Here is a 19381-nt window from a genome sequence, read left to right on the forward strand (position 1 = left end):
GCGGACTTTCCAATCAATCTACGTACCAGTATCACTCAGAACATAAATGACAAATTTATGTTCCCAAGAATACTGAAGTTTGCAAAATCCAGTCCTATGATAACTATTCATCACAAATTTCCAGAGATCAGAAGATTCCACAGAAGATTAATCTAGGATGGTCCGATCCGTTCTCAGTACGACAATTTTGTCTATCACTCAAAGCATCATATCATCTTGTATCAACGAAGATGAAAGTTCAGAGACGAGAAAATATTCTTAGTAAGCTTTGAGGACAAAGCTTCTTGAAGAGAGAGGCAATATTATGAATATAATTCATATAATAATAATAATTAATAATTAATTAACTAATAGTTATTTAGTTAGTAATGAAAAGGCATGTCTTAGAGACATGACCATTCATGAAAAGGCCCTTGCCTAGGGTATATAAGCATGCCTCATTCTCATTTGTAATGATTTCAATTTTCATATCTTACATCAATTCAATATACAATAATCAATATACAGTTACATGCCTTACAATGGACATTTATGTCTTTGAAGTATTTTAAAGATTTCCGTTGCGTATATGAACCTCATTCGTTCCAGCTTTTTTCCAACATTTTGGCCGTTGCACTGGCCAGTTTATTACATCCTATCAGGTGAGAGAATGGCAGTGAGATACGGATGCAGAAAGCTTTGCTGCTGCAATTTTCTTGAAGAGAACTTTTCTCCTTCATCTAGCATGGAGGCCAGCAAGGATGAATTGATCCATAACTCTTCCCTTGTTCTGGCGAATAGGTTAGAAAGCAGACCTTGTTCAAGAGCATAGGCTAGTGTGGTATTTGTGGCTATAATAGAAGTGTTTTCACTGCTTTTGTATTGTGCTGACATAGCTCTCACCTTGATCTTTGTGGAGCCAACAGGATAACATGAGAATAAAATATGGCTTTTCCTTTACCTAACATGGAGGCGAGCAAGGAATGTAATTATAAATTGTTAGATATTTGAGAGAAAGTCATTCATATGCCCATGGATTTTGCTAGAAATTATTGGAGATTTGTGAAAGAGTTGTGACTTGCTCCTGCCCTTGGCACCTTTGTCATATCATTGCCCAAGCTGGTTGGTTGCATTCTTGTCGGACTGCCTATGGCTGGCTGGAAAATGTATCCCTTAGCAATCACTTTCACAAAACATCTCTGTAGAAAGAAATATATTAAATTCATGGGCTTTTGATGTACTTATATTCTCTATCTTAGCTAATGAGAAAGATAAGTACTAAAGTTATAGGCTATTGATGCACTCATATTCTCTATCTTAGCTAATGAAATAGAAGAATTGGTTTAGCCCATTTGGCATATTGTTTTGTATGTAATGAATGACTTATGATTTATGTGTTAATGCATGAAGTAGCTAAAAAGGCAGTATAGCTTCAGCCCTTATTTTCTGTTTTGTGGTTGTTAACAATAAAGGTTTGAGATTCTGAGTACAATATAGAATGGTATCAGAGAAAAAGAAATATAAAATTTGATGAACCCCGACATGTGATAGTGCAGGGTACACTTCAAGTACATGGTTGTTAATAATGAGGATCGAGATTCTACATACATTATGGAAGGGCATCAGACAAAGAAATATAAAATTTGATGACCCCTGCCTTGTGATAGTGCAGGGTGCATGGTTATAAGTTATAACAATAAGATTTGAGATTCTGAGTACATTGTGGAATAGTTTCAAAGAAAAAGAAATATAACATCTGAAGACCCCATGATAGTGCAGGGTACACTACAGGCTTGAAGCAAACTTCCAACTACCATTTCTCAGTACAGCATGAGGGTCATATGTTGTTGGCTACTAAAAAATACCCACCTGCTATTAAGATTTCAACCACATCATAAACACTTAGAAAAAAGAGATTAAATACGAAAACCCTAGCAATCATGCAAATTAACAAATATACACTAACAAATACCAGATTCATAATAACAATCAGATACCCATTCTAGCAGTATCAAAAATATCCACACATACATATCCTATGTGATATAAACAATTAAATGATTAGATTAGAATTTAACCAGATATACATGCATAGAGCACATAGAAAATAACACTATTTAGCGTCCCATTATTGCTTATCCTTTGTCATCAGTTATGGTCATAAATCGGAATATCCCAAAAAATGTAAGACACAAGGTTTATAGGAGGAAAACCCTTCATGGAGGCAAAAACCCACTCTAAAAGATCTCAGTACTCAACGGCAACCAACTATTACTACCTTGCAATGCTTCTTGCCAGACATCCAAAAGCATAATGATGGAAAAAGCATGAACAGTCTCTACTCTAACCCCGTCTCCTCTATTTATGTACAAGGTTCACTTGACCTAGCCAGCCTTAAGACTAGGCAGTTACCCAAACCAGGGTTACTTAAATAGAAACAACTACATGCCATCATGACAAAAACCTCTACAACATTATTTGACCTGAGAATGCTTAGTAGCCTCCTTTCTATGCTTGGGTTTGCTTATTTTAATCAAATGCCTATTAAATTTGTTTCCTCAAACAAGTTGTTTTAATTTCCTGGTTGGTTCTAACTTCTAACTTCTACTTATTCAGTGATCCTAGGCAAATACCTCATTATAAATCTCTTTTTGGAGTATAATTTGCGTTAGTGTCTAACAATCCAGACATTTCAAGTGGGCACTCCACCCATCATCAGGGGATATAGCTTTGATAGATATAGAAGAGAAAGCCACCGTGAAGAATTTATAGGTCTAACAAGAAAGATATAGCCATTAGTGATATAGAGAGAATAAATTATAAATAATAATAATATATAGTGGAGAGTCAAAAATTGATTAATAATAATAAAAGCAATAAATTAAACAAATAAACTAACATTAGGGATATCTTCTCAAGCTTAACTAATAATACAAAACAATTTAATTATCAAGAAGATAATGCCAACTAATATTGTTCAAATACTCAAGTTACAATCAAAAAATGCAATTTGCAGTGTTGAAAAATACAACGGAAAACAGATTGGGAATATATTACCTAAAGAAAGAGTGAAGGATTAGTATAAAATAGAAATAGAAATACAAGATTATAGAACAGGATTAAAAGGGAGGGATGACTATTAGATCAATAAAAACCTAACAAGATAGGGTTTGATGAAAAACCTAATAAAAATATGCTCAAACTAAAACAACCAAATAGGAAGAGAGGAAGAAACTTACTAACAGAGTGGGCGGATAATCAGCTTCCAGGATTGCCTAAGTCTATAGCTGTGTTCTCGATTAAAAATTATTAGTACATTTATCAATTTCAAGGGCTTCTATAATGATGCATCATGCAACATTAGTAACGTGGGGTAGATGCTAAGATTTTTCTTTAGTCAAAGCAAATTAAATTCTTAGTGTTACGAGTATTCAACAATCATTGATTTACATAGGCATTTATGGAAGCTGTTGCTTTCGATGTTCCTACTTGTTTGCATTTGCCTAGTTGTTCTTGTTACCCACGAAAAGTGGGTAACCAATAGGAAAAACTTTTTCTCCTTGTTGATCAGCCAGCCAACCAGCAGCCCTATGATGACCCACAGATAGTTTTTGTCATGTCCCCAATAAATAATTTTGCCAAGTAAAATCCTCATTTTTGCAATTTTGGCGTTAGGGAATATTTTGGCATATAAAACTTAGGAAAAGTGGGTTATGGAGGCCCCACTTAATTTTTGGAGGAAAAAGGAGAAATAAACATTAGAGGAAAAGGAAATATTTTTTGTTAAGTGAAATATGGGGACCACCAAAGAGGGAAATTCGAACCCCTTGAGAAATTCACACTAGGAGAAGGAAAGAGAAAAGAAGGGGAGTTCAAACTTGTGGAGAGAGGGGACCACCAAGGGAAAAAGGACCAGCATCTATAAATAGCACATTGGGGCTCCACTTTTGCATCTTTTGCTCATTATTTTCTGAAGATCGAACTCTCTTGGAGGTTGTTCAGCACAAGAGAAGCAGAGTTTTTTAGCTCAAGAGTTTCAAGTGAAACTCATCCTCATTTTGGAGAACTTCGAGTGTCTCCCTAGTGAGGCTTTGGGGGAGTCTATTTCAGGACTTCCATTGGAGTTTATTGCAGAATATTCACTTAGAAATTCGCTATTTCTAGGCGCAGAGAACAAACCCTGGGGGTTATTTGGAGCAACATCTTTCTATTACATGTTCTGGGTATTCGCAGGAGATTTTCTATTGGTTAAAGGAGTTTGGCACCATTATTCAAAGTTGTTCCCATATCTTTTGGCTGGGCCAAATTTTCTCTTATAGAGCCTGTGCAGGGGTTGGAGAACAGAGGTTTTGTTGGTGTTTTGTGTTGGAATTTGCCAAGAGTTTTATTGGGAGTGATAGCTATTCGTCAGGGCCCGGAGGATATTTGTGCACAATATCTCAGCCATTTGCAGGAAAATTCTATCATTTCTCGGCAGTTTCTCTTTGGTTGGAACTTGGCCGCAAAACTGTGTAGCTGGAAATTCGCTCTATTTTGGGCATTCCAGGTCAGATGGAATCAACCCAAACCATTTCTGGGTTTTGTCGGTTTAGGTGTGAGGAGCCTATAGCTAATTTTTTAGAATATTTGGGCCAGAATTGTACATACTTATAGTAGGGCGTATTGTTGAGTAGCTAGGCAGTTTGCATCACATTGTGGGTTCGATTTTGGCTTGGAGTTAGGCCAAACCTTTTCCATGTATTTCTAGGCTATAGGAGAGGAGTTTCTGGCTTTAATTTCAAATCAATCCGAGCATTATTGGGGTCAGAATTCTAGTTTCCTTCCAACAGCAGTTAGCAGAATTTCTGGGCAGTGCGCAGATTTTTGTGGGAGCCATTTCCAGCAATTGGATTAGTGAGATCTTACTTGGGGTTTGCCTAGCTTGCATAGCAAGCCCAGGTTCTATCATTCCTTGTCATTTACGTACTCAGATTTTTGTGTTAATAAAATGACTCAATTCGTTGTGTATTTTGATGTGCATTTTTTGAATTTGTTTATTGTTGTTGCTTTCTTGTACATGTTTCTGTTATTTGCTGTAAATTTCAATTTTGGGACATTACAGTGGTATCAAAGCATGATTTTGGCTAGCTATGGGGAAGCTAGCAAGATCATGATAGTATTGGGCATGCATGCACATTGATTGGTGAAAATATGGACATCTCAATGACGCAAGAAAGATGGAGTACATGGAGGATTCGAGAAGAAATTCACAGAAATAATGAGAAAATAATAGAATTAAAAAGAATATGGGCCCAGTTTTGTAGCAGTGAGGGGATAAACCAGGACCATCTTCATCCTTATGACAAAGACACCAAAGGTACACAAGCCATGGGCATGAAGCCATTTACACCATGTGGGGAAAGTCGAAAAAATCAAGATACCAACCCTCCTCAAAAGGAGTGGACAGGCCAAGGACAGTTAGAGGGTGAGACCAGGAGGCATTTCTGTTGGTGGAGACCTGGCTTTAGATATCAGGAGCCTGAGGAAGAGATTGAGCATGAGGCTGATGGCACGCAGGAGGAGCATGTAGAAATACCCAGAGTGATGCAGGAGTCACCCTTGTTAGAGATTCCTTTGATAGCTCCGGCTGACACCTTGGCGAAGAGTGTAGAGCGTACACTTGTAGTGCCACCTGTTGTTGAGATATCCATTGATGATGTGTCCAAGGTCGTGCCCGAGTTTTCAGATGATAGCAGCCCACAGCAGATTGATGAGGTGTCAGGAGACATATCCATTGGTGTGGTGCCAGCAAGCATAGTGTTATCCAAAGTCATGATAGAGTTTCTAGATGGTAGCCACCTATAGCAGAGTGGTGAGGATGTTATGCATGATGAGCTATTTGTGGAGGGACAGGTAGTGGCTCATGTTGAGCCCATTATGGAGGAGGATAGTCGTCCTTGGAGTCAGCCACAGATGAGGAGAAATCAAGTGCATCGGCAGCCATCAGCGTTGTCGTACTTTCAGACGACAGTCCTCTTCAGGCATACATCAATGGGGTTGGCAACATTGTTGGGTTGCCTCTACATGTTGGTGAGAGGGGTTGCGTCACCTAGGAAGATTATATGTATTATGCATTGACCAGACTAGAGAGACAAGGCAACATGAGCTACATAGGGTGTGTGAAAATTTCTATCCTCAAGGAACCCCTAATGCAACAAAACTAAATTTACTTCACCTACTTGATTTTAATATACATTATCAAGTTATTTTCTGAATAATACTGAAGTAAATTACTTTTGCAGCCTACACCAATTTAATTTGATTACATGAAACAAGAAACTGAGCAATGAACAAGATACATAGGACACCATTATTTTTGGACAAAATAGTCCCTGAAAAAACCCAATGCGGGAAAACCAGTGCAGTTGCTCTAAGGGTTTTATATTATTAAGCAGTAGTTCTGAATACAATGTTGGTTGCTCTCCCGGCAATCCAGTGACAGAGAAAAAATATAATGACGGAAAACTGAATGAGATTACCTCACTTCACCCGACACCGACTGATCCGACAGCAGAATTGGCTAACCCCGGCTATCTTCTGTGCTGGCCCTGCGTCAGCTCTGCGTTGTCTCTTCTGCCTTCTAGAGATTTTGCATCAACCTCTCTTGTCTGTTTTGGCAGCTCCCCGGCAATTTCTGATTTTTTGCGTGAGGGCAGCCTCACTTCTGCGCTGGCCATTCTGGCTCTGCGTCAAGACTGCATGGGCCCAGACTAGCCCAACATCAATCCATCTAGTTGTTGCACTACCTCCACTAGTGGCTCTCCGCCTCTCTGTTGGGTTGTGTTATATTCTTTCCACGACTAGCCCACGTAGTTAACCGGGAGGTTAGAGGGGGGGTCGGAGCCCCCCTTCGTTGTGTCGATTGTGTAGCGGGGGGGGTCACAGGGGGTTTGAGGCATACCCATAACCCCACTTTATGGGGTCCAAGGCAACACCCCGAAAAAATTTGGTTTTGGACCTTATGTTAGGTTGGGCGGGCCCACCTATGGTTTTGTGCATGATTTTCGCACATGTTTTTTGGACGCGATGGTTTTCGGTCCATGGTATTGGATGCTTTGGCATGTATAAATATGTATTATAACATTGAAAGGAACATAATGAAAAATCAAGCTGGTAGTCCCAGTTTTGGGATCCAGGGGAAAATATCTGTGTATATGTGTTTTATGTGTTATGCTCTCGCATTGTTTATTTTCTGTGTTTTAGAATTCGTATGCAGGTAATTTCTGTATGGGGTTAAAACCTACTCTCTCGAGTCTCTGCCCGGTATTCTCCAACTATCCCTGCCCCTCTGCTGCAGAATGATTACCTAGTTCGAATTTCTCAGCTTCCTAGCCCCAAAAATTGAACTCTAGATCAATTCGTTCTCTCTGTGTGTCTTTCTAAATGAACCCCAAGCCTCCCTCTTATACTTTTCTCGTTGAGACTTCAATGGCCAAGATTAAGTCTCTAATCAACGACTAAGATTAAAACTTGACTTGATCCACTTTCTAGAACATTCTCACCCATATTTTGATTAATACCCATTAATACTTTAACCCATTAAAAATATTAATTATTTTAATAAAATACCATCCGGGTGGAATTTCACCAAACGGTTTATGGGTTCTTTAGAACTCATGTGCCTTAGCCTCTCCACCAATTTTCATGGCTAGAGCACATCCAATGTTACCAAAAACTAACACTCCCTCTTAGCGAGGAAAGTGATCTAGCAACAATGTCCAACTGCATGTTGCTCTGTCTCTGAAGCATCTCCTTTCCGCACTATTGTTGCCACCAACACTGTGTTGTTGCTGCTACTGTACTGTTGCCCATGACACTGCCACTGCCACTGTTGCATCTTTACTACAGCGCCCTCTACATTTGCTGCTAACACTGCCATTGTTAGCTCTGCACTGTGTCATTTTCCAATTGTTGCTGCTCAGTAACGGAAAAGCATCCCAATTTTTTGAACTAACTGTGTTTAGCATAATACCATGTGAATGTTGGAATCTGACTGCTACTAGTCTCTTATCCTCTGAATGTTCTGCATTATTGCTGACTTTTGTACTATGCCCTCTGCATTGCTGCCAACCTTGCTCTGCGTTGATCAGTCTCTGGTCTCAGGCTACTACATTTGTCTCTCCAACCAACCCACTGCATCATCTAACACTAAGTCCATCTCGCTACTGCTGAATCTCGGGCTCTCGTAGCAAGGAATTGAACCAACAGGTGGGTTCCTCAAGGATCTTGCCCACATGTAGTCCTCCCTCAAGGATCCTGCCCACATGTAGTCCTCCCGACTACAGTTCTATATTGCCCCATTTCCCTCCTAGAGATGCGTGGGCACTCATGGCAAACTCATCTTCGTCAATTTTTGTTGGAGCAACCTTAGGATCATGTTTCTCATCCTTATCCTTTTGCTTCAAAGGACATTGGGATGCAAAGTGGCCCATCTCGCCACATCTGAAACATTTCACCTTTGAAATGTCCTTCTTCTGCTTCTGCTTCTGCTGTCCCTTTGATGCTAGAGTTATGTTCTCCTCCTCCTCCTTGGTCTTCGTGCCACTCCCACTACTGCCATTGAGGTTGACCTCAACCAACTCCCTCCTTAATTCTTCCTGTTGAAGGGCTGCACACATGTCCTCCCATGAAGTTAGTCTTTCCCTGCCCAATATGCTTTAGATGAAGACTTGCCATTCATCCGAGACTCCATTCGGGGTCGTCCTTACCATCGCGGTAGACTAAGTAGACCCCACTGCAGCACGCTGGTCTTTGGTGTCCTGAAGACGTTGAAGATAGGAGTTAACCCCTTCTCCCTTCTGCATCAATGTTTGTTGCAACTTTTGTTCTAAGTACATCTTCCGTTGTTTGGAAGAACCTTCATACAGTGAAGACAAAGCTTCCCACATTTCTTGGGCTATATCTTTGCCCTGCAAGTGTGAAACCACATGATCTCGAACTCCATCGAGTATGAACCTCTTCGCCTTTCCCTGCTCGACCTTATACTTCTTCTTCTGATCATTGTCCGCAAGATCAACCACAACACTCTTGACGTAAGCTTTGAGATCATACTCCTCCAGAATAGCTAAGATTTTGGTCTTCCATATGACATAGTTGGAAGCTCCTTCCAACCTATCCTGATCTTTGAGCCCATGTGATGCCATCTCACCCAAACTGTCGAATTGACTCCTCTAGTCACTACGCAGCACTAGTTTGCTGCCCGGCAAGGGAAAAATTTGAACTTTTGGCGAGAAAAGTCCTCCAAGCTAAGTTGCAAGAAACGTTGGAGAAGGGTTCGTTTCCGGCCGGAAACGAAACGGAAATGAGGAAACTCGTACCGTACGGCCTGGAAACTCATTTCCAGCCGTACTGGCCCGTTTCTCGAGGAGGAAACGTGGCTAGTACAGCCGGAAACGAGTTTCCAGGCCGTACGGCGGAGTTTCCTCTTCTAACTTGACTTTTTCTTGTATTTTTTTTTATTTTTTCGCTTCTAATTTTTTATTGGGCAACTAAAATATCTTTTGGATGCTTCTAGATGCCTCTCAAGTTATAAAAAAGAGGATTTTTTTGAGTGGGGCAGCCTAATGTTCAAGCCTATGGCCCCAGTGTTGATATGCAGTTCATGGTAATGTTAAATTCTTAAAGTAAAAGTGACATTCTCCTTTATTTTTCATTGGCATTCTCTTTTATTTTTCATTTAAAAGTGACATTCTCCTTTATTTTTCATTGACATTCTCCTTTATTTTTCATTTTCATCCTTTTACTTAAATTTTTAACATTACCATGAAATGACTCAGGATGTTTGAGAGTGGTTTCGCCCTCATTGGATTTCATATGGAGAAAGTAGAATTTTAGATCTCACTCAAAATCCAACAGACTTATTTGGTTTTCAGGATTTTGGGATTGGGGAGATTGTAATGTTTCCATTGGATTTTGTCATGTACTAGGGTATGGAACTTGTATTTAATCAAGAGAACCAAGCCCTCTATGCAGGGGAGACTCCCAATAATCAAGAGCACGTAGGGTACTAGGGTATGGAACTTTTATTTAATCAAGAGCACTAATGTCGTTCGACTATGTAGGAGGAGACTCCCAATCAAGCACGAGACAAGAAATTAGAAAGTTCTCGTGGCTGATTTTGGATTTTGCTATTTTCATTATGTGATCATTCATGAGTAAATGTGATGTAAATTTAGAGACTTATAGTTTATGCATTGACAATTGGCAATTTAATCATAAAGTAATAAATTAGAATGTATCATATATGCTTTATGATTGCACATATTTCTTAAATGTCCTAATATATATATATATATATATATATATATATTGTGTTCCCCGTTTCCAAAATTTGAGGGGGTCACGTTTCGTACCCGTGCCCGTTTTGGAAACTCGTACCCATTTCCCTGTTTCGTGCAACTTAGCCTCCAAGGAGAAAATTTCCCTTCTATGTGTCTTCTCTCTTTTCCAACAGATTTCTGCCCCAATAGAAACTGCGTCCTTCAAGCATTGCGTTGAGGCTCTGTGTCACTCCCTTTGCCTCTACAAGCTTACGAACTGAAAATCGTACCTCATTGTCGACTCTCTCAGAGAGAGATTTCCTCAGAATCTCTACTTTCCCAACAAGAACTGCGCAATCCCTTCAAGGGGATTCAAATTTCTGCGAAATGCAGCTATTGGCCTCTCTACTCAGCGTTGGATCTGCTCTTCCTATTTCAAAATCAATGCTCTGATTCCATGTGAAAATTGTTATCCTCAAGGAACCCCTACTACAGCAAAACTAAATTTAATTCACCTACTTGATTTTAATATACATTATCAAGTTATTTTCTGAGTAATACTAAAGTAAATTACTTTTGCAGCCTACACCAAATTAATTTGGTACATGAAACAAGAAACTGAGCAAAGAACAAGATACATAGGACACCGTTATTTTTCGACAAAATAGTCCCTAGAAAAACCCAATGCCGGAAAACTAGTGCAGCAGCTCTAAGGGTTTTATATTATTAAGCAGTAGTTCTGAATACAATGTTGGTTGCCCTCCCGACAATCCAGTGACAGAGAAAAAATTGATGGCAGAAAACTGAGTGAGATTACCTCACTTCACCTGGAAGTTTCCAGCTAATCCGGTAGCAGAATTGGCTAACCCGGCTATCTTTTGCGCTGGTCCTGCATAGGCCTTGCGTCAGCCTTACAGGCTCTGCATTGTCTCTTCTGCCTTCTAGAGCTTCTACGTCAACCCCTCCCGGCTGTTCCAGCAACTCCCCGACAGTTTTCAACTTTCTGTGTGAGGGTAGCCTCACTTTTGCGTTGGTCCTTTGGCTTTGTGTCAAGACTGCGTGGGCCCAGACTGGCCTAGCGTCAATCCCTCTAACTGTTGCGCTACCTCCACTAGTGGCTCTCCGCCGCTCTACCCATATCCTCGAACTATCACTTCCCCTCTGCTGCAGAATGATCACTTAGTTCGAATTTCTCAGCTTCCTAGCCCCAGAAATCAAACTCTAGATCAATTTGTTCTCTCTGTGTGTCTTTCTAAATGAACCCCAAGCCTCCTCCTTATACTTTTCTCGTTGAGACTTCAACGGCCGAGATTAAGTCTCTAATCAACGACTAAGATTAAAACTTGACTTGATCTGCTTTCTAAGACATTCTCACCCATATTTTTATTAATACCCATTAACACTTTAATTTTCCTAAGTTTAGACTTAGGAACCCCATTAAAAATATTAATTATTTTAATAAAATACAATCCAGGTGGAATTTCACCAAACGGTTTCTGGGTTCTTTAGAACTCATGTGCCTTGGCCTCTCCACCAATTTTCATGGCTAGAGCACATCCGATGCTACCAAAAACTAACAAGGTGCAACATTCAAAGGATGGGGGGTTAGTTCCATGTACGGGGGTTCGTGCTTTCAATCCTTCCCTTGGGGTTGGATGGCTAGGGATTCTGAGTTGGTACCCAACGGAGTGAGCTAAGCATATGGAGTTGGTCATAGACCAGAGTAAGGGTCAGCAGGCACATTCAAACATCCGGGAAAATGGAGGTCCAGGTTGGCATTGGGATCCAGGTGGGACTACCTACCATTTACCAGACATGCAAATTGACTACGGCATCGGTGGCATAGTTGACCCAGTGGTTGAGCGCACGCATTTGCTAGGGGAGTTTCAATCAGCACCAATGGCCAGTCAGTTTGTGAGGGGACTCCATGGGTCATCTTGGTATGTTGGTTGTGCATGGGGTCGTAGGATGATCCACACACTCTAGCAGAAGATTGTCGCAGGGGGTGGCATTGGCGGGCCACCAGACAGTGCCTTGTATGGGGTTGGGGATTATCCACAATTATGTCGGGCACAAGGGACACAAAGTAGTCGAGTAGTGGTCGCATTGCTACTAGTACATAGGGAGATTCACCTCTCGGGTCCCTCAAGGAGGATTTGGAGGGAAAATCCATGCATCAGAGGTATGGTGATGCGACGATGGAGGTGGTGATGCCAGTAGGGTACAAGCTAATGCGTACTGCCTTAGCTTTAGGCCATGGCATCCAGTGGTGTGTAGGAGCATACAATATTGAGCAGTGGTTTGCAGGTGAGCATGGAGATGCATGATGGTGATCCAGATTTATGAAGGAACGAAATGAAATAAAGATATGAACAGAAACAACGAAAACAGAACTTCAATTCATTAATAACAAAGTACTAAAAACTGTATACATAAAGGAAATAAACTAGCTCAGGCAATGGTAGCTTATCTCTGAGAAGAGATGTGGCGGCTACATGTCTTCTGAATTGTGTTACAATGAGGCTCGAAGGCCTATTTATTATTGAGAAACAATGGAAAACCCTAAACATTCGAAAACCTAACCCCAGGAGATGAAGCACCAAAACTCTGTGGGCCCCCATTGGGGTAAATTGGTACATCAACTTCCCGGGGTTGTAACTTTGGCATATGATCTTCGTTTGACATGTACGATACCTCATTAGAAATATCTATCTAAGGACAATGACTTTCAACTGAAAACCCTTACCGCAAGCTATGGCTTTGCCTGTTTTCCAAAAAAACGTCGTTTAGGGCCCCAAAATGGCTTTGGAAGTTCAAGACTCGAAAAACTGCCAAAAATAGTAAAGTGTTCTACAATTAAGGAAAATGAAAGAAACAATGATGGGGATCCAAGTGGAATAGGTGGGTGGCCACCAATATTCACCTGGATTAGGTGGGGCATCGTAGTATGGTGTATTGCACTCTGGAGTAGGAGGTGTGAAAATTCCTAGTCCAAGGAACCCCTACTGCAGCGAAAACTGAATTTACTTCTCCTACTTGATTTTAATATACATTATCAAGTTATTTTCTAAATACTGAAGCAAATTACTTCTGCAACGTACACTACTTTAAATTTGATTTCAAGAAACAGAAAACTGAGCAAAGAACAAGATACATAGAACACCATTATTTTTGGACAAAATAGTCCCCGGAAAAACCCAATGTGGGAAAACCAGTGCACCAAATCTGAGGGTTTTCTATTATTAAGTAATAATTCTGAATACAAACGTTGGTTGCCGTCCTGGCAAACTAGTGATAGAGAAAATACAATGGCAGAAAACTGACTGAGTTTTACCTCACTTCACCCAACAGATTTCAGCTGATCCGGCAACAAAACTAGCTAATCCCGGCTACCTTTGTGTTGGCCCTACGTAGGCCCTGTGTCAGCGTTACAGGCTCTGCGTCAGCTTTGCGTTGTCTCTTCTGCCTACCGCGTCAACCTTCCCGGTTGTTCCAGCAGTTCCGACTTTCTGCGTGGAGGGCAGCTTTAGCTTCTGCGCTGCCCCTTCTGCCTATGTGTCAGGCTTGCGTGGGCCCAGAGTGGCCCAGCATTAATCCTCTTAGTTGTTGCGCTACCTCCAATAGCTTCTCTCTACCTCTCTGTCACTACTCCCGAGCAACTGATCACCTAGTTTGAAATCTCAACTTCGTAGCCCCAGAAATCGAACTCCAGATCAATTCGTTCTCTCCATGTGTATTTCTAAATGAACCCCAAACCTCCTCCTTATACTTTTCTCGTTGAGACTTCAACAGCCGAGATTAAGTCTCTAATCAACGGATAAGATTAAAACATGACTTGATCCACCTTCTAGATCATTCTCACCCATATTTTGATTAATACACATTAATATTTTAATTTTCCTAAGTTTAGACTTTGGAACCCCATTAAAAATATTAATTATTTTAATAAAATACAATCCGGGTGGAATTTCACAATACGGTTTTTGGGTTCTTTAGAACTCATGTGCCTTAGCCTCTCCACCAATTTTCATGGCTAAAGCACATCCGATGCTACCAAAAACTAATAGGAGGAGCAACTCACATCGCAATGAGTACATGCAGGGAGTGTCAAGTACAGTGACACAAGCAGGATACAAGATGGTACAGTGTGGTACAGTAGTAGCAGGCGGTATCGAGTTGTGTACAGTGGCATGCCAAGTTTGGGGATACTCGGGGGTACGTAGGGGCATATGGTGTTGCACAATGGATTGTTAAAGTGTTGCCTCCAAGGAGACTTATGGACAGGGACACCAGGCGTGCCTTTGGGTGTAGTTCACCCAGGATCAACAAGGACGCAAATGAGCAACAATGACGGTATCCATGGGGACTCACATGCCTGTCCCTTTTCTACATCGCTTGCGGGCACAGATCATTTGGTTGTTGTCCTTTGACACTCTGGGCATGAGCAGCAGGGGAAGGGGAGCTCACATGAGATATTTGGATGGGACTCATCGCATCAAGGGAGAGACTTCTCAGTGGTGGCATTGGGTCAGGGCACAAGTTGATAGGTACAAGTTTGGGGAGTGCATGGTTTGTTGCGGAGGTGGTGTATGTTCCACCCTTGAGTTCACACTTAAAGGGATGCATGACACATTTTGGGCGATGCACTCCAAGGTGTCATAGAAACATATACAATAGATGGTTGACCTTTCTTACGGGTGGATGTTCAGTCGCCAAGAAGTATCGAGGTGTGTTTTCAAGAGACAAGAAAGTCGATCCCACAGTGTGGTATGGCAGGCGCAGGGCAGTTTTGCATACGCTAGATTGATTCATGTTGTTTGGAGTCCATATATCGATTAAATGCAAGGAGTAGAGATGTGGGGCAGGTGCATTTCACTAGTTGTCAAGACAACACCGCAGCAGATCTGGTTAGGGGATCCAAAGATTCAGTTGGCTTAGAAGCCCCTCCATTTCATGAGGAGCAGGACCATAGAAAAGCGTGATCTAGCTCACTTTGGGGTGGACACATGGGGTATCACTGAGGCCTCCATTGTTTGGCGAGGCATTTTTTTCCAGTTGTAGCTCAGGATCGGGATTAGCAATGGATGGGTAGATATTGACATCATGGAGATACCTCGGCAAGATGAGCTTAGCCTTCATTGATATTTCACAACCAGGTTTCAAGGGAGGAGGATGTAGTATGCACATGATGGGTAGCTTGTGAGAGTCAGAGCGGCGGAGCGACAGCATCGTGGCACCCTTCTGAGACTAGCATGGGACTTGGGCATCGTAATACTGAACAACTCGGTGACCTTTAGGGATGAGTTGGCTACTACAAGGAGATATCATTCAAATCTTCCATTGGGGTTTTTTGACTCGCTGATGGCATGGGGGACTTCATCAGCATGGCATGCTGGTTAGCAGGAGGATATCAAGGGAAGCTCAAGCAAGAGAGAATTCATCATCACAGGGATTGGGGTGTATCTTCAAGAGTTTACTCTTGGAGTGCATGAGGTGGACTACTCAATGGAGCAGCTGTGAAAATTCCAAATCAAAATCATATTGCAACAACTGGAAATTATTCTCCTAATTGTTAATTTAATTTAACAATTTATTTACTGTTTGCTACAACAAATACTGAATAAGTCACACTGCAATCTACAAAAATAAAATTGCGGAAGAATAAACGTTGGAAGAAATGATAGCACACACACATAAAAATAAAACAGTTATTTTTGGAAAAAAATCCCCTGAAAAACCCAACTTGCGAAAACTGGTGCAGCAGTTGAGGGTTTTATTATTAAGCAGTAGTGAAATAATCTGAGTACAATTTGGATGTTGAATACTGGCAATCCTGCAGAGAAAATATTGGCAAAAATCTAGTGAGGAAATTTCCTCACCCCACAGGAAAATCCAGGCTATGACCTTAGCTCCAAGTGAGGCGTCCAAACTGGCTTTGTGTAGCTACTGCATCACCCTAGCGTAGTCCCTTCTGCACTCATTTCGAATCAGCCTCTCCTCAAGGCGTCTAGTTTGTTGTTGTCTGGGAAAACGTCTCTCCTAGTCTTCAAAACCTCTGTCCAGATTCTAGCACTGAAACTCATCTTTCCCCAGCATAATCAAAACTTCCTCTAGAGGTTACTGCATTGCCCCAGCGTCAGCCTTTTTGTGACTCTTCTACCTCTCTGCAAATGTACTCACCAAATCTAGAATCCTTCCTCCAATTTTTAGGGGCATCAAGCTAAAATAGACTTTATGATTCCTCACATAAATAGAGGAGAGATCAATTGTATCATAACATCATCACAACTTGGAGATTTCGGCCTCTCTCTTTAGAGAATTTCGACCCTCTTTTCTTGTGGAAGGGATGTGACCAATGAATGCACTTTGACATTTGGGGCAAATTGTTTGCCTTTGGAGCTATTTTCTTAGATCTATGGAATGGACATCATGCATGTTATCTTGTAAGTGAGCTATTTTGTTGAGTAAATCTTTTTCTTTATGTCTAACTATGGAATGTATTGAATCTATGGTTTCATTTGTGCCCTAACTTATTGAAAATTTATTGAAAGAATCTAGATGTCATTGCATGCATAATTCCTGGATAATATGTGAATCATAACCCTAGTGGTGAACATTAACTAGCTCTCCCATGAAAAATTTTGGTCCATTTCAATAGGTAATTACTAGGGTTTTTGAAGCTAGGGTATCATTTATCCTTCCTCCTAAGCAACCTTTTGCTCATTTAATCAACTTGTAGACTCCACACGCCCAAGGATAAGGCACTTTGCCTCCTTTGTTGGTGATCAATCTTATTTTCATACATAAATTCTTCTCTAAATTCAGCCCCTTTAAGGCCAAACTTGCTAACTAGGGCTTGGTACAAATCCCTAGGGAAGGTACATTAGTGGGATTGGAGAGCCTAAACATCAAAAGGAGGGTATTTTCCACAAAATATCTTATTTTGGTGGGCATCCACTTCAACCTTGTAAATAAACTTCTTTGCCCTAAGGTAAAACCCTAGTTTAGTCTTGCTTCAACTTAGCGGCTTGTTTGAGGGTTTTACATGCCTTGGTTTTGCTGATATACATTGTTGGAAACCCTTTCTCCTTGCCATGACCTTTGGCCATCCCAACACTCAACTTACCAATCAAGGCCTAGGTCTTGCGCTTTATCTCATAGGCCTCTATCAAGAAAGCGAATTGACTCCTATTGGAGCCTTGAGCCTAAATTGTATCTTTCTTGTAGAAGGTCCCATTGAGTCACCTTGTACCCTAACCCTAGAACATCATTTAGGTGACCTCACATATCAGGACTCCTCCCATCGGTGAAAATCCATAAAGAGAAGGGAGTTTGGGATGTGGTGATAGTGGGCCATCACCCCATTGTTGTCACTTGGTCTAGTACTAGCCTTGTAAGGTACCCCTCTCCAAGGTCTGCTAGATTTTGCAGCAACATGGCCCACTGAGGAAATTACATATACAATAATAAACGTGGATCTGATTTAGCTAATCAAGCATTATATTTGTCCTTCGATCTATCCTGGCTGATCTGGATCTCCTTTGTTGTTCCTTGCACCTTCCTCGGACCCAACACACTTGAATGGAACTCCTTCTCCACCGAACCATTGAAATCTCACTCCCACTGTGTCTTGTGTTCAAGATGCCTTGTCTGTATTTTCTCTTGGTCTATCCTTTCTTTTATAAACTTGAGTTATGACCAAATCCACAACCCTAATCTCCAAAGTGATTGACGGTTGAGATTAGATCTCACCTCACTTGAGATTGACAGTTGAGATTCATCTAATTCACTAATGCAAAAGACTTTGCATTTCATTAGATTAACTCACTTTATCTTATGAAATGAAATTACTTTAATCAATAAAGTAATTGTTAAAGTTGAGGGTGTATTAGGTGACTTTTTCAGGCGTAGACACTAAGGCTTGTGCAAAAGTACCTGCCTGAGCTACAAACATCAACAATTTAGAAAGACAGGCCATGGTTCAAGAAAACAACTGTTTATGGCTCAACCAGCAATGTGACAATGTTCCACATCTTTGAAAGGTAAAAACCTCGCCAGGGCAGTTCATCCATCATAACTCTAAGACAGTACCAAGATGTTCTTGGTTAGATAGTGATTAGATATATCATATGAGCTTATATCCAATATTACTTGTTAAATTCTAAAGTTTAATCCAGAACAAGCTAGGGTGAATGATGATGATTTATGAATTATGAACAATGGAGTGGTATATACCATAGACTCATAGAGTATAGACAGAAGCAAACAGGGGATAGATATGAAATATACCTCTGTACGATGCATATCTAGAAGCAACAATATCCAACGTAAAGCCTCAAGCCTTGTAGCCTCCCACTCACTTGATAACTGTCTGTCATACACATTTCTCACTCTTAGAGCAGTTTCAGAAATGAGATGCAAGAATTGAGAGCATTATCCTGAAGGATGATGCCATGTGCATATCAACAGACTAAAAATCATGGACATATTACAGTGAAGAATTGACAGACTAATTGAATGAGCAGTCTTTTCTTTGACAGCAAATATTGAGTACCAAATATATAATATACACACAAACCTATCCTTTTCTCCAAGAGAGTGAAAATTGCACCTTTTAAAAATAATCACCACTGCTCCAATGTCGAATCCCTCAGCAGGGTCAGCCCTAACTGCACGAAGTTCTTCATTTGTTTCACATGCAACCTGAGATCAGATAATTTTATTAAATGTCCACAAATGAACCTTGAAAGTACAACCAGTTATAACAATTGTGGGAGTGCAAAAGGAAACTCCTGGAAGCTAAAAGATAAAAAGATACATGTGAACATAATGGTAAAATGAAATGACAGAAGAGACAGCTACTACATATCATTAGGTAGAGATAATCACAATTCATGAAAAGAGATATCAGTGGATATTCAGCAAGCAGGACACAGAGAATATTGAGGAATTTTAATCACCAACCACTCTAATTTTCTCTTCTTTGTCAGAGATGCATGGTAAAATTGCTCCAAAGATATCTGCATAGTAAGGAACCAACCGGTCTCCTCCAAGCTTTACAAATTCATTCATCTGCACAAGTCAGTTTCTACCATGTAAGATCA

The 19381-nt window shown here is 40.7% G+C and overlaps 1 protein-coding gene across 25 annotated transcripts in view; it reads right to left on the reverse strand.

Annotated features, from left to right (window-relative positions):
- The window catches only part of LOC149189636 (protein VAC14 homolog), a 229608-nt gene that overhangs the window by 87285 nt on the left and 122942 nt on the right, over positions 1–19381 (reverse strand). For all 25 annotated transcript variants that reach the window (XM_089411886.1, XM_089411866.1, XM_089411878.1 and 22 more), the window contains exons 10-12: positions 19242–19349; positions 18889–18980; positions 18567–18648 (exon numbers count right to left, since the gene is read on the reverse strand). In XM_089411886.1, the coding sequence (XP_089268012.1) occupies positions 18567–18648; positions 18889–18980; positions 19242–19349 (282 nt within the window). The remainder of the gene's footprint in view (positions 1–18566; positions 18649–18888; positions 18981–19241; positions 19350–19381) is intronic.

Source organism: Pinus tabuliformis, chromosome 3_1 (genome assembly GCF_031772625.1).
Source record: "Pinus tabuliformis cultivar Carrire ecotype Pingquan chromosome 3_1, CPIR1, whole genome shotgun sequence".
NCBI classification, from domain to species: Eukaryota; Viridiplantae; Streptophyta; class Pinopsida; order Pinales; family Pinaceae; genus Pinus; species Pinus tabuliformis.